Here is a 13991-nt window from a genome sequence, read left to right as displayed (position 1 = left end):
ATAAACTTCATATCTTCAAGCCAACGTGTGATTTTCTTTTTATTATATTGACACATTCACAAACAAAAAGTCCCCAAATTTATCAGAACAATTCATCGATTTCCTCACGAGTCACAGATAGAGATTTAGAATAGAATAGAATAGAATGCCTTTATTGTCACTATACACATGTACAATGAGATTAAAGCATCTCCAATAACAGTGCAAACAGCGTGGAGAGAGAGAGAGAGGAAGGGGGAGGGGGAGGTGCACAGTCTGAGGTGAATGTGTTGCGTTTTACATTATGGAGTGAGGTATTGCACATATAAAGTATTGCACATTATAAAAGTATTGCACGAGAGAGTTACATTATAAGATAAAATATTACACATTTATGAATTATTGCAAGGTAAGGTAAGGTGCACAGTCCTGAGGTGTGTGTGTTGTGTGTAAGGTGCACAGTCCTGAGGTGTGTGTGTTGTGTGTAAGGTGCACAGTCCTGAGGTGTGTGTGTGCTGTGTGTAAGGTGCACAGTCCTGAGGTGTGTGTGTTGTGTGTAAGGTGCACAGTCCTGAGGTGTGTGTGTTGTGTGTAAGGTGCGCAGTCCTGAGGTGTATGTGTTGTGTGTAAGGTGCACAGTCCTGAGGTGTGTGTGCTGTGTGTAAGGTGCACAGTCCTGAGGTGTGTGTGCTGTGTGTAAGGTGCACAGTCCTGAGGTGTGTGTGTTGTGTGTAAGGTGCACAGTCCTGAGGTGTGTGTGCTGTGTGTAAGGTGCACAGTCCTGAGGTGTGTGTGTTGTGTGTAAGGTGCACAGTCCTGAGGTGTGTGTGTTGTGTGTAAGGTGCACAGTCCTGAGGTCTGTGTGCTGTGTGTAAGGTGCACAGTCCTGAGGTGTGTGTGTTGTGTGTAAGGTGCACAGTCCTGAGGTGTGTGTGTGTTGTGTGTAAGGTGCACAGTCCTGAGGTGTGTGTGTTGTGTGTAAGGTGCACAGTCCTGAGGTGTGTGTGTTGTGTGTAAGGTGCGCAGTCCTGAGGTGTATGTGTTGTGTGTAAGGTGCACAGTCCTGAGGTGTGTGTGTTGTGTGTAAGGTGCACAGTCCTGAGGTCTGTGTGCTGTGTGTAAGGTGCACAGTCCTGAGGTGTGTGTGTTGTGTGTAAGGTGCACAGTCCTGAGGTCTGTGTGCTGTGTGTAAGGTGCACAGTCCTGAGGTGTGTGTGTTGTGTGTAAGGTGCACAGTCCTGAGGTGTGTGTGTTGTGTGTAAGGTGCACAGTCCTGAGGTGTATGTGTTGTGTGTAAGGTGCACAGTCCTGAGGTGTATGTGTTGTGTGTAAGGTGCACAGTCCTGAGGTGTGTGTGTGCTGTGTGTAAGGTGCACAGTCCTGAGGTGTGTGTGTTGTGTGTAAGGTGCACAGTCCTGAGGTGTGTGTGTTGTGTGTAAGGTGCACAGTCCTGAGGTCTGTGTGCTGTGTGTAAGGTGCACAGTCCTGAGGTGCGTGTGCTGTGTGTAAGGTGCACAGTCCTGAGGTGTGTGTGTGTTGTGTGTAAGGTGCACAGTCCTGAGGTCTGTGTGTTGTGTGTAAGGTGCACAGTCCTGAGGTGTGTGTGCTGTGTGTAAGGTGCACAGTCCTGAGGTGTGTGTGTGTTGTGTGTAAGGTGCACAGTCCTGAGGTGTGTGTGTGTTGTGTGTAAGGTGCACAGTCCTGAGGTGTGTGTGTTGTGTGTAAGGTGCACAGTCCTGAGGTCTGTGTGCTGTGTGTAAGGTGCACAGTCCTGAGGTGTGTGTGTTGTGTGTAAGGTGCACAGTCCTGAGGTGTGTGTGTTGTGTGTAAGGTGCACAGTCCTGAGGTGTGTGTGTTGTGTGTAAGGTGCACAGTCCTGAGGTGTGTGTGTTGTGTGTAAGGTGCACAGTCCTGAGGTGTGTGTGTTGTGTGTAAGGTGCACAGTCCTGAGGTGTGTGTGTTGTGTGTAAGGTGCACAGTCCTGAGGTGTGTGTGCTGTGTGTAAGGTGCACAGTCCTGAGGTGTGTGTGCTGTGTGTAAGGTGCACAGTCCTGAGGTGTGTGTGCTGTGTGTAAGGTGCACAGTCCTGAGGTGTGTGTGTTGTGTGTAAGGTGCACAGTCCTGAGGTGTGTGTGCTGTGTGTAAGGTGCACAGTCCTGAGGTGTGTGTGCTGTGTGTAAGGTGCACAGTCCTGAGGTGTGTGTGCTGTGTGTAAGGTGCACAGTCCTGAGGTCTGTGTGCTGTGTGTAAGGTGCACAGTCCTGAGGTGCGTGTGTTGCGTTTCACATTATGGAGTGTGGTATTGCACATTTATAAAAGTATTGCATAGAGAGTCATCTTATAAAGTACTGCACATTTATAAATTAGTAAAATAAAATAGACTATAAGTCAGAGCATATCCGAGTTCAGGGCGGTTATGGCTTTTGGAAAGAAGCTGTTTTTGAATTGGTTTGTCTTTGTCCTGATGCACCTGTAGCGCCTCCCTGAGGGCAACAGGTCAAACAGGTCATAGCCAGGGTGGGAGCGGTCCTTGATAATATTCTTAGCTCTGCTAAGGCAGCGGGAGGTGTAAATGTCCATCAGGGAGGGGAGAGGGCAGCCAATGATCTTCTGTGCTGCCTTAACTACCCTCTGGAGCCTCTCCCTGTCTACAGCAGTGCAGCTGCCGTACCATACTGTAATACAGTACGTCAGCAGGCTCTCGATGGATGAGCAGTAGAAGGTCAGCAGCGGGTTGGAGTTTAGATTGTACTTCCTGAGGACTCTCAGGAAGTGTAGCCGCTGCTGAGCCTTCTTAATGACTGCTGTAATGTTTGCTGACCAGGAGATGTCGGCGGAGATGAGGACGCTGAGAAACCGGAAGGTGTGGACCCTCTCCACATACACGTTGTTGATGTAGAGGGGGGCTAGGTTGGTGCTGTGCTTCCTGAAGTCAACAATGAGCTCTTTGGTTTTCTTGGTGTTCAGAGCGAGGTTATTTTCTGAACACCAGGCTGCCAACTTCAGGACCTCCTCTCTGTAGGCTGCCTCATCTCCCTTTGAGATGAGTCCGACCACTGTGGTGTCGTCAGCAAACTTGACGATAAGGTTGTTGTTGTTGTGGGTCAGACTACAGTCGTGGGTGTAGAGGCAGTACAGGAGGGGGCTCAGCACACAGCCCTGTGGAGAGCCGGTGCTCAACATGCGGGTGGAGGAGAAGTGGGGGCCAAGTCTCACAGTCTGGGGCCGGTTAGTAAGGAAGTCCTTTAACCAGGCATGTGAGGGGGGGAGGCCGAGAGTGTCCAGTTTTCTAATAAGGATGTCCGGGATTATTGTATTAAAAGCTGAACTGTAATCCACAAAGAGTATGCGGACGTAGCTCTGCTGCTGCTCCAGGTGGTTCAGTACAGAGTGTAGAGCTACGGCAATGGCGTCCTCTGTGGCTCTGTTTGTGCGATATGCGAACTGGTATGTCCCGGTTTTGGTTCTCCATGTCCTGGATGGAGCTCGGATTAAAAATACCAGTGGTGTATTTCACACTAAAACGTGTGTGTGTGTGTGTGTGTAATATATATATATATATATATATATATATATATATATATATATATATATATATATATATATATATATGAGTGATTCCACACTTATGGGTACTGAAATGGGGACATTAACTTATTTTTAAAAATTCACCTAAAACCATTTCTTTTTTTTTACCATCGGGTCACAAAACATGTAATCTTTAATGAATGATATGTTAAAAGATAACTTTAATTTTCTGAGATGTAATAAAAACATATTTATATGCCAAAGTCAGAACGTAACAGAAGTGTTGTGGACATATATATTCTCAATTTTAACAATGTAGAATTACTTTTTGAAACATAGGAAGGTGATGTTTTAGCAAATATAATTAATAAACATGTGTAGTAGAATAAACATACACATTCTTTCAATAAGATTAACATGGTATAGAGCTAGATTGTAATTAATTTGTAACAGACGCGAGATGGACAATCGTAACAGAAGTAATGTAACAGACATCATTTTGGAACTCATAGGCTTGACTTTGGCATATAAATATGTTTTTATTACATCTCAGAAAATTAAAGTTATCTTTTAACATATCATTCATTAAAGATTACATGTTTTGTGACCTGATGGTAAAAAAAGAAATGGTTTTAGGTGAATAAGTTCATGTCCCCATTTCAGTACCCATAAGCGTGGAATCACTTTATTTATTTATTTATTTATTTATTTATTTATTTATATATATATATATATATATATATATATATATATATATATATATATATATATATATATATATAAGACTGGAAATGGTTCTGTACATCACAGACACACTTGTGGCTCATTTCTTTTCACTGTTAAATACAGAGCTTTCAGTTCGTGTCTAGCGGTCAGTTCATCTGTATTTGTGCACGTTTTCTGAAAGCTTACAGATAAAGATGAAACGGAGCAGTACCACTGGAAATTGGGGACAGTGTAGCCAATATTTCAAGCAAGACCCAATGGAGAAATTTTAAAAATACTGGAACATTTTGAGGAGCAGAAGTTATGCGATTTAGTAAGAAACGTCATTTAAACATCTACCGCTGTCTCCAGTGCTGCCTCTTTCTTTTAACAGGTCCATTATTATGACCTATTTCAATGTCAATGTTTGTTGTTGTTGTTGTTAACTTTTGATTCTGAGCTGCCCCCTAGTGGATGTATTGTTTAACAATAATTTGTTTTTGTCCATAAAGGGAGCATAAATTAACCTTTACTCTTTGTATTTGTTTGTGGAAATGTATTAGAGTTTATTCTGATTATTTAATAGTGTATAAAAGAAGACTTGGTGCGTGCGGAGTATTTTTATTTAACTAGCCCAGTTTGACAACTCCTTCATTTATTGTTTGTCTGCTTCTCCGAGCATGGAGCAGCGTGATTCCTGCCCCAGTGGGCCTCTGTTCGTGCTTGTTGCAGTTCCCTTTTTTGACCACTGTGCGCAGTATTCACTTTATGGAAGCTACAACATGTTACACAACATCAAGAAAAGACAAGCAAATCAACGAAACATCAACTTTTATCTTTCGAATAGCAATGTTTTTTTCAAGTTGATAGTTAAAGGAGGTCATTAGTATTTCTATGTCTTTTGAATTTAAAATGTATGTCAGTGGGAATTACTTCTTTGGAACCTTATAGAACAAAAACAAAGTTGTTTTCAATCATTTATCTGGGGGGGGGGGACACCCTTTTAAACATGTTAATGACTGGTGGAATTTATGAACCATTCAAAGTGAAGTCAGTCAGATTTAGTCATTATAAGTGAATTATAATAATCACATCACGGCTATAATAATACAAACTGAAAAACCATCTAGTCTTTTGATCTAGTATTTTAAATACCTTTCTTGTGGCTGGTGCTTTATTTAGGAGCGACACACCCAGTCATTTAGGTTCAACTGAACTGGAAAGGTGTCAACAGGTTAGCTATTTCATCTCAGTAGAGTTGCACATTTCATATATCGCATCTCCTGGAGAGTGGCGTTGTGTAATTCAGTACTGTACTGTAACTATTATGCAGCAGATCATTTATTTCACTATAAACATACTCCAGGATAATGCTTTATTATTTGGCTGGTAGCTGAGCAGTGAAGCGGATCTCGGTGTTTATTCAGCAGTGGACTGTTTATGTGTGAGTGGATCTGTTCTCTCAGTAGGAGAGTTGCACAGAACTTCTTGAGGAAATGCATGGTCAGAAAAATATTTGCTTATTTCTAGAGGAAGTCTGAGCAGCTGAGAGTAACGAGTGGAGAATTTGCACGTGTTTGGGGTGTGAATAGGAATGAGGATCTGTCATGGCTCATCGTAGAAAGTTCTGGTCGAACTGATGTGTCCAACAAACAAACAAACAAACAGTTATACTCTAATTGATTTTCCATACTGTAAAGGAGTAAACAGCTGGAACTCCAGGTATGCACATACCTGCCTACCAAAGCGAGCAAGCTCGGAACATCGACTAGCTGCCTCCATGAATTCCTATCTTTAGCTTAGCTGACCGTAAGGTCAATGAGTTATTGCCATAGCATGGTGTCCGTCGTCCACAATTCACGATTGTTTGTTTTGTTTGAAAGAACTCCTCACTCCGCACAAAACTTGGTTGTTGTTTTGTCAGTTTTTTGCTAACGAGTTAGTAATTAGGCCAAAATAACGAGTTTTCCAGGCCTCTCACTAGAATTGTCTCCTCTCTCATTTCTCATCTGATTCCAGTTCTGATGGATGTTTTTGGGTCGATCTTCCCTCAGGGAACAAAACTTGGTCATTAGTTTGTTGATGTTCCTGTTGTAAACAGTTAGTGGTGGAGGTCGGTCCTCTCTCTCTCTCACATCGTCACATTTCAGTTCTGTTTGGTGTTTTGGTCGTCAGGGCTGTTTTGATGGCAGGCCAGATGAGCTCCTGTGCCCTTACCGTTCTGGTCCATCGTTTTCGTCACGTTTCTCCTGTTCTTATTTGTATCTTCTTGGAGCTGATTTAATGTAGTTATCTCTTGGTCTGCCATGACTTCTCCTTCCATGACTCGGCTCCCACAGCACCAGTTTGTGAATTACTTTATCCTTTTTTCTCCAACAGTGACCTGCAAATCTCAATCTCCACTTGCGGATGGTTTCACTAAGATCTGTGGTAGATCTTTCTATAATGCATTGTTTGAGTTTTTGTCACTGCGATACATTTTGAACAATTCTGAGCATTTTTGTGTCAGTCCTACTGAGCGTTTTCTCAAGAGCTTCTGTTCGTGTCCAGCATTCAGATCCATGTAGCAATATGCTCTCCAAAGAAGATACACTCTGAAGAAGTTGATTTTCACCGCTTGACTCAGACTGGACTTCCATATCAGTGACAGTTTATTCATGGCTGACCAGGCTAGTGCAAGTCTTACTTCAATGTCTTTACTGGAGCTGCTAATCTGAGACCCCAGGTACTTGAAGTCTTCTACACCGTTGAGTAGATGCCCTTTGTTGATGTGAAATTACCTTCAGGTTGATTGAATACCGTATGAGGTATGTACATAGCAACACCAAAAATGCCCTTACTCTGAGAATCTTCAACTGAGAAATTACAAGAAGCTGTTTATTTATAAAAAATAAAAAATAAAAATAAATCCCAGTAAACCTACACCTGAAAACCAGATCTATTTAAATAATATTGTCTGGCGTTGAGTGGTGTATCAGATATAATCCATTCAGCTAGCATGATCGCGAATGAGCCAAAGACCATCAACAAACGTTAAATAAACTTCTCCTTCCAGAAAACCTGACTATATCACTGATTTTATTCTCTCCACATTCACTCTATTTTCGCAATCACATGCTTTGATTGGCTACTCTACTATTAGGCTATCACCTCATATACCGTAAGTAAAGAAAAACAAAATGGTGGAGCGTGTTGCTGAACCAACCAAGGACGAAATAAAAACTCTACTCGAAAACAAAACCCCAAAAAATACAAAAAAGACAACAAAATATGGAATAAACATATTTGATGGTAAGAACGTATTTTTTTTTTAAAGAATTATCGCTTTTTTCACAAATTGCTCCTGTCATTTCGCCGGTTTGTTTACATTCTAAGTGGAAATGATTTTGTCGGACGTTTTGTATAAAGTTTTTAGTCATCAAATTTGCAAAAAATAAAAATGCTCCATTTCTCAAAATCCAGTGAATGTGGAGAGAATAAAACAGTTATTCCACTCAATCTCACCGTACATGGATTATAGACAACTCGGTGCTACGCGCCTCGTCACCCATCAGCTCATGTACGACTCGATTTCGGGGAATAACTGTTAAATAGATGTGTTTCTTTCAGTGTTTGTCCTCTAAGTAAAGCCCTGCTGTGTAAATCTTTGTTTTGTGTTTTTGGTGATTTGGGAAAGGATTCGTTCTTATTTGCTGTTTGTTACACAAAGCTCATGGATTAAAGGATTTGAGAAAGAGATTAGCTTTCATTTTAGCTTTAAACGCATCCCTGCGGTCGTTTTTGCAGTGCAGTCATGATCTTTAGAAGCTTTTTCTTTACATCAGACATGATAAACAGCTTACGGATTTACACACACGGGGCCTCATTTTCAAAAATAATTTTAAAAGCATATTTATTTTGGCCTGTGAGCATGCGCACACAGCTTTAGGAAAAGATTAAGACTGGGAATTTGGTTACACAGTGGTCCAGGCATTGGGCTTGGATGGGATCAGAAGGTCATGAATTCAGTGTTCAGCTCTGCCAGTGCCAGTTGGAGAAAAAAACTCTAATTTCCTTTCACTTTTGTATGCTGCTCTAGATAAGAGTACATGTCAGCTGCTGTAAATGTAAATATAGACTCACTGGCCACTCTAATAGGAACTTGACATATGTTTCCTCCGTGAGCATGACCGTAACCTAGCAACCAGCTTATTTTAATATGCTAATGATAACACATGCATACTTTAGTAAATTACACTCCCTGGCCACTTTAATAGGAACGTGTTGTTGGTTCTAAGATCCCTGTTCTTGGCTGCAGGAGTGGAACCCAATGTGTTCTTCTGCTGTTTCATGCTGAGATGCTTTTCTGCTCACCACGGTTGTAAAGAGTGATTATATGAGTTACTATATCCTTCCTGGCAAAAAAAAAAGCTCGAGCCAATCTGTCCATTTCCCTCTGACCCTCTCTTATCAACAAGGCGTTTGTTTCCACCCACAGAACTGTCGCTCGCTCACTCAGTGTTTTTTGTTTTCTGCACCATTCTGTGTAAACTCTAGAGACTGTTGTGTGTGAAAACCCCAGGAGATCAGCAGCTTCTGAAATACTCAAACCAGTCCATCTGGATCAAACCAACACCCAGACCACAGTGAGAGAAAGTCACACTGTGAGATCACAATGTTTCCCGTTCTGATGTTTGAACATTGTGAACATTAACTGAAGCTCCTGATTTGTATCTGTGGGATTTGATGCGTCGAGCTGCTGGCGAGGGATCGGCTGATTACAGAACTGCAGGGGGATGTACAGATGTTCCTAATAAAGTGGCCAGTGAGTGTATATTCTATAGAAGTGTATGAAGTAAAAAAACAACATTGGAACAGAGTTTCCTATTACTTTGGTACTGTGTGATATCTTGTCATATGAAAAATGAAATGTAACACAAAATGGTAGAAAGTACTGAATCGTCATAGGTTTGATTTCGGAAATAAAGCAGTGATTTGGTTGAGTGTTGGTTTATTTATTTTGTCGTATGTTAGGAAGTTTAAATACCAACACAGTGTGACAAAGCAACTGGACATCATTCATTTTTCTGTAAAAATTGGTGATTTATACTGACAGGAGATGAAGCAGCCATTGCGTGGTGTTTAACTCACTGCTAGTTCTGAGGTTTGCTAAAAATATAGCAGCAACACTTTCTCCACAAATAGACAGGAACATGCACAAACGCGGTTTCTGACACAATTAGACAATGACACACTGTGCAGATCCTATTTCTGTTTTTTTCTTTAGTTTGTGTTTTATTTCATGTAGAAGACAGTTTATGATTGTGATCCAGAGGGAGTTTTTTCCATGTGTTATGTAGCTTGCTACAGTATGTAGATTGTAATCAGGAGTTTCATGCTAGCTAGGCCTTTCCAGTGTAACCATGGCAACATGTTTGCGATTGCTTTATTACTTGGACATTCCCATCCCACTGCATGACCACACAATGTATTCTTAATAGTTAATATTTACTTAAAATTCAATGATTTTCCTAAACCAGTGGTTTTCCTTTTATGGAACAGCCAGCAAGGTTCAGTGTGTTTGGGGGAATTTAGGAGGTGCTTCCTCATGAAGTTGGTTGAAAAGATGCTGAGAGTGTGTGAAGCTTCACTGAAGATATTGTTTGATTAACAACCCTAACCTGATTTGATTCACACTATTTTTGGTCACTGCATAGTCTTCTTCTTGTAAAATGAGTCAAAATCAGCTTCTTTAACATGCAGGGGTGTAAAAACTTTTGACTAATGGTCTTGTTTTCATACTTTCAGCTCCTGATGGTAAAGAGTTTGAGCAGCAGAGTCTGCGGTCAAGGCCGGATCAGGAACCTCGATGTGAGAAGAACTGCACTTGTATTTGTCACCTGCAGCGTCCTGGCATGAAGCTGGTGTGGGTGCGAACATCTGAGGAAGAGGAAGAGCAAGATGAACTCAAACAGACCAACAAAGACACGATCAGTGACGAAGAAAGTAAAACCGATGAAGAAGTAGAATCAGAAATGTCTCAGAGTGCATCTTCAGAATCAGATTACAGTCTGAATGAATCCCAGAGTCGCCTTAAACCCGGGTTTAAGGCGACTCTGAATATAATCGAGCGACAGTTGAGGAGGAAATCCGACCCCGGTCCCGAGACTGTGCTTCAGGCCGTCCGTTCTTTGCCTCAGGTGCTTCCACAGCTTACCAAAACCCACTCTGCGTCAGAGGAAGAGTCTATTTATGAAGCCACAATCGATTTAATCACCCCTCCCACAGAAATAACCAAGAAAACTTCAACCATACCTGACTTCCAAGTGAGCAAATCTCCTCCTGCCATTCCACCCCGGATGCCCCTGGATAAAATCAAACGCCAGTGCGTTCCCAGAAGAGTTCCGCTGTGTTCACTTTCAGGAGCATCTCCAATCCCAAAGCTGCCTGCTGCAGATCTCGGTTCCAGTGAACGCCTGAGGCCGGTTCGAAAACCGCCAGCTCCTCCAGCCAGAGCCAACGACAGATGCCTGAGCAACAGCTCTCTGACATATAAAGGTGATTCAAAAGGGATTACACCACTTTTATAATTAATTCTTAAGTACTCTTATCCATAAAAATCTGATCGTTCTACCAGAATATTACCTTTATCTTAATTTGTACACGGCCCGTTCCATAATTGTGGGTACATTTCAAGTGTTGACTCTGTTAGTCATCATCAGTTCTGTTATCGTTTAGGTTTGATCTTTATTTATGATTATATCGTTAAACTGGGCAAGCCATTAACAGACTTGACGATAACAGAGTTGACGTTTTCTGCCATTTTGTGTCTTAACCCCACATGCTAAACCTCAAACTAGCAACCACATGGCATGTACGTATAAAAACAGAATTTTATGGATTTTAATCATCATTATTGTTTTTTTTAAATTGAGAGAGATTCACTCCAGTATCACAATAAGAGTTGATGAATAATTAATCTACTGTTGGTGTAAAATCCTCAATATTTTGTTCAAATTAATGAGAGAAGAAACAGAACACACCTCACTGCCTTTCTGAAGTTTCCTGCCAGAGGAAGTGACATCACTCGGTGCAGGTGTCATGCTCATTATTAAAAGTCTTTGTGGATTTTATGTGTTTTTTTAGCCGAGTTAACAGAGTTGACAAGAAGGTTGGGATGGATAAAAAATATTTTTTTATTACTAAAATTTCACATAATACAGAAAATAGACTTTCTATGCAATTGATTTGATAACAGTTAATAGAATAAACCCCAAAAACAGATTGTTAGACTGAATCACTTCCTGTTTATTGGAGCCGAATGGATGAATCAGAAGTCGAAGACAGCCAATCATGTGGGGGGAGGGGTGGGGGTTATTTAGTTAATGATTTATGGATAAATTGCGTCTAAAATGTACATCAAACATCGCTATTGGTCAAAGTTTATCATAATTTTCATTATTGTTCAAAATTAATTCAAAAAAATATTTATTTTGTGGAAAATAACAAAAGGTTTATCTCCAAGACACCAAATGTACCCTGAATTCTAAAATAACCCACGTGTGTAAAACCTCGATTAACACTTCATAATTAATAATTAAATTAATTATAATCAGTATTCATAGCAAGGCTTATTAGCTTTATTAGTCTTCCTATCCACTTGGGGGCATGCTGTTCGAGGAAAATAACATCATAATATGAAGCACACCCTGAAATTGATCATCTTCCTATAACAGGATGTCCTGGAGTGTTTTAGTCCTCTCTTATACCACAACAATTACAAAATTTCAATTACAACAACACGTTAGACTTTTTATCCATTTAACAGTTATTCCCCGAAATCGAGTCGTACATGAGCTGATGGGTGACGAGGCGCGTCGCACCGAGTTGTCTATAATCCATGTACGATGAGATTGAGTGGAATAACTGTTTTATTCTCTCCACATTCACTGGATTTTGAGAAACGGAGCATTTTTATTTTTTGCAAATTGATAAATAAAATCTTTTATACAAAACGTCCAACAAAATCATTTCCACTTAGAATGTAAACAAACCGGCGAAATGACAGGAGCGATTTGTGAAAAATGCAACAATAATAATTCTTTAAAAAAAAAAAAAGATACCTTCTTACCATCAAATACTTTTATTCCATATTTTGTTGCTTTTTTGGGGGGTTTTGTTTTTGAGTTTTTATTTCGTCCTCGGTTGGTTCAGCAACACGCGCCACCATTTTGTTTTTCTCTACTAAGGGTATATAAGCTGATATCGTAGTAGTAGAGTAGCCAATCAGAGCGCACGATTCCTCATATCCAGTGAATGTGGGAGAATAATATTGTTACATTTAATGCTGTGAAATGTTCACAAAAGAAGTTGTCTCGTATAGCAGCTATGAACAGTCTTTCTCATTCAGAATCACTTTTATTGCCAGGGATGTGAACACACACGAGGAATTTGACTCCGGTTTCACTTCGCTCTCTTAGTACAAACAGATAAGCGTAGACAAAAAACAAAACAAAAAGCTATGTACATGTAGAAGGGTAAATATATATCTATAGACAAGGGTGTGTGTGTGTGTGTGTGTGTGTGTGTAAAATAATTTATTATTATTATTTTTTTTAAATCTTTTGGTGCAAAATGGTGCATAGTGCAAGGATGACTTAGTAAATATAAATATCCAGTGAGCACAGAATGACGGTATGAGTGTGCAGATATTTCACAGTTGATGTTACTGATATTTGAGTCCGGTTTTAGCTGTTCATCACAGAGACAGCCTGAGGGGAAAAACTGTTCTTGTGTCTGGTTGTTTTTGCGTACAGTGATCTGTAGCGTCTCCTGGAGGGGAGAAGTTTAAACAATTTGTGACCAGGGTGTGATGGGTCTGCAGAGATGTTAATGCTGCTTTTTTACATGACCAGCGTTTAGTGGATGCTCTTATCCAGAGCAACATACAGCAGACCCAGAGCAGCCTGGGGATTGATTGACACACTGGGGTTTGGTGCCTTGCTCAAGGGCACTTCAGCCATTCCTGCTGGTCCAGAGAATGAAACCAGTGACCTTTTGGTCCCGAAGCTGCTTCCCTAACCATTAGGCCATGGCGTCCCCCTTCTCTCTCTCTCTCTCTCTCTCTCTCTCTCATCGTAAACTCGTCTGTCCTGAAATCAGCTTTACCGCTGACACTGGAGACTCCTTCCATAAATACAACAGAAAAACTTCACCATATCAACAGTTTGATGTTTTTCTTTGTTAAACAGCAGCATGTTGTTGTTTTTCCAGATTGGTTTATTATTAATTTTAGATTATATGGAGTGTCTTCTACACAACTTCCCTGTGAATGAGCTGTTGCTATAGAAACGGTAGTAGATTAATATAACCTGCACTATTGTCAGAGCTGCTGTTATAGAGAATTAATTAACACCTTTTGACCAATAACTTGATAGATGAACCCTTGAGGAGCTGTAATTATCCCGGCTGTTGTTATTTGATGACACTCCTAACACTCACGGCAACGAGAAACAGGTTTGGACACAAACTTCCCTTCTGACTGATATGTGTTTCCTCCATGACCGTAACTTGGCAACCAGCTTATTTTAATATGCTAATAATAACACGTGCATGCTTTCGTAAACTGCACTCTCTGGCCACTTTAATAGGAACTTGTTGTTGATTCTGAGATCCTGTTCTTGGCTGCAGGAGTGGAACCCAGTGCAGGCCTCGGAATTCGCGGTGGTCCGAGGCGACTTACTTTATCATTTGGCGGGTAATTCCTGTCACTCGGCAGCCCGGCTGTGAGCTGAAAATAA

The 13991-nt window shown here is 40.9% G+C and overlaps 1 protein-coding gene across 1 annotated transcript in view; it reads left to right on the top strand.

Moving 5' to 3' along the window:
* The window catches only part of arhgef15b (Rho guanine nucleotide exchange factor 15b), a 98973-nt gene that overhangs the window by 21781 nt on the left and 63201 nt on the right, over positions 1-13991 (top strand). Inside the window, exon 4 of the mRNA XM_060938893.1 lies at positions 10000-10749. Within this exon, the coding sequence (XP_060794876.1) occupies positions 10000-10749 (750 nt within the window). The remainder of the gene's footprint in view (positions 1-9999; positions 10750-13991) is intronic.

This window comes from Neoarius graeffei, chromosome 14, assembly GCF_027579695.1.
Source record: "Neoarius graeffei isolate fNeoGra1 chromosome 14, fNeoGra1.pri, whole genome shotgun sequence".
Lineage (NCBI taxonomy): Eukaryota > Metazoa > Chordata > Actinopteri > Siluriformes > Ariidae > Neoarius > Neoarius graeffei.
This window is presented reverse-complemented; position numbering and strand designations above follow the sequence as displayed.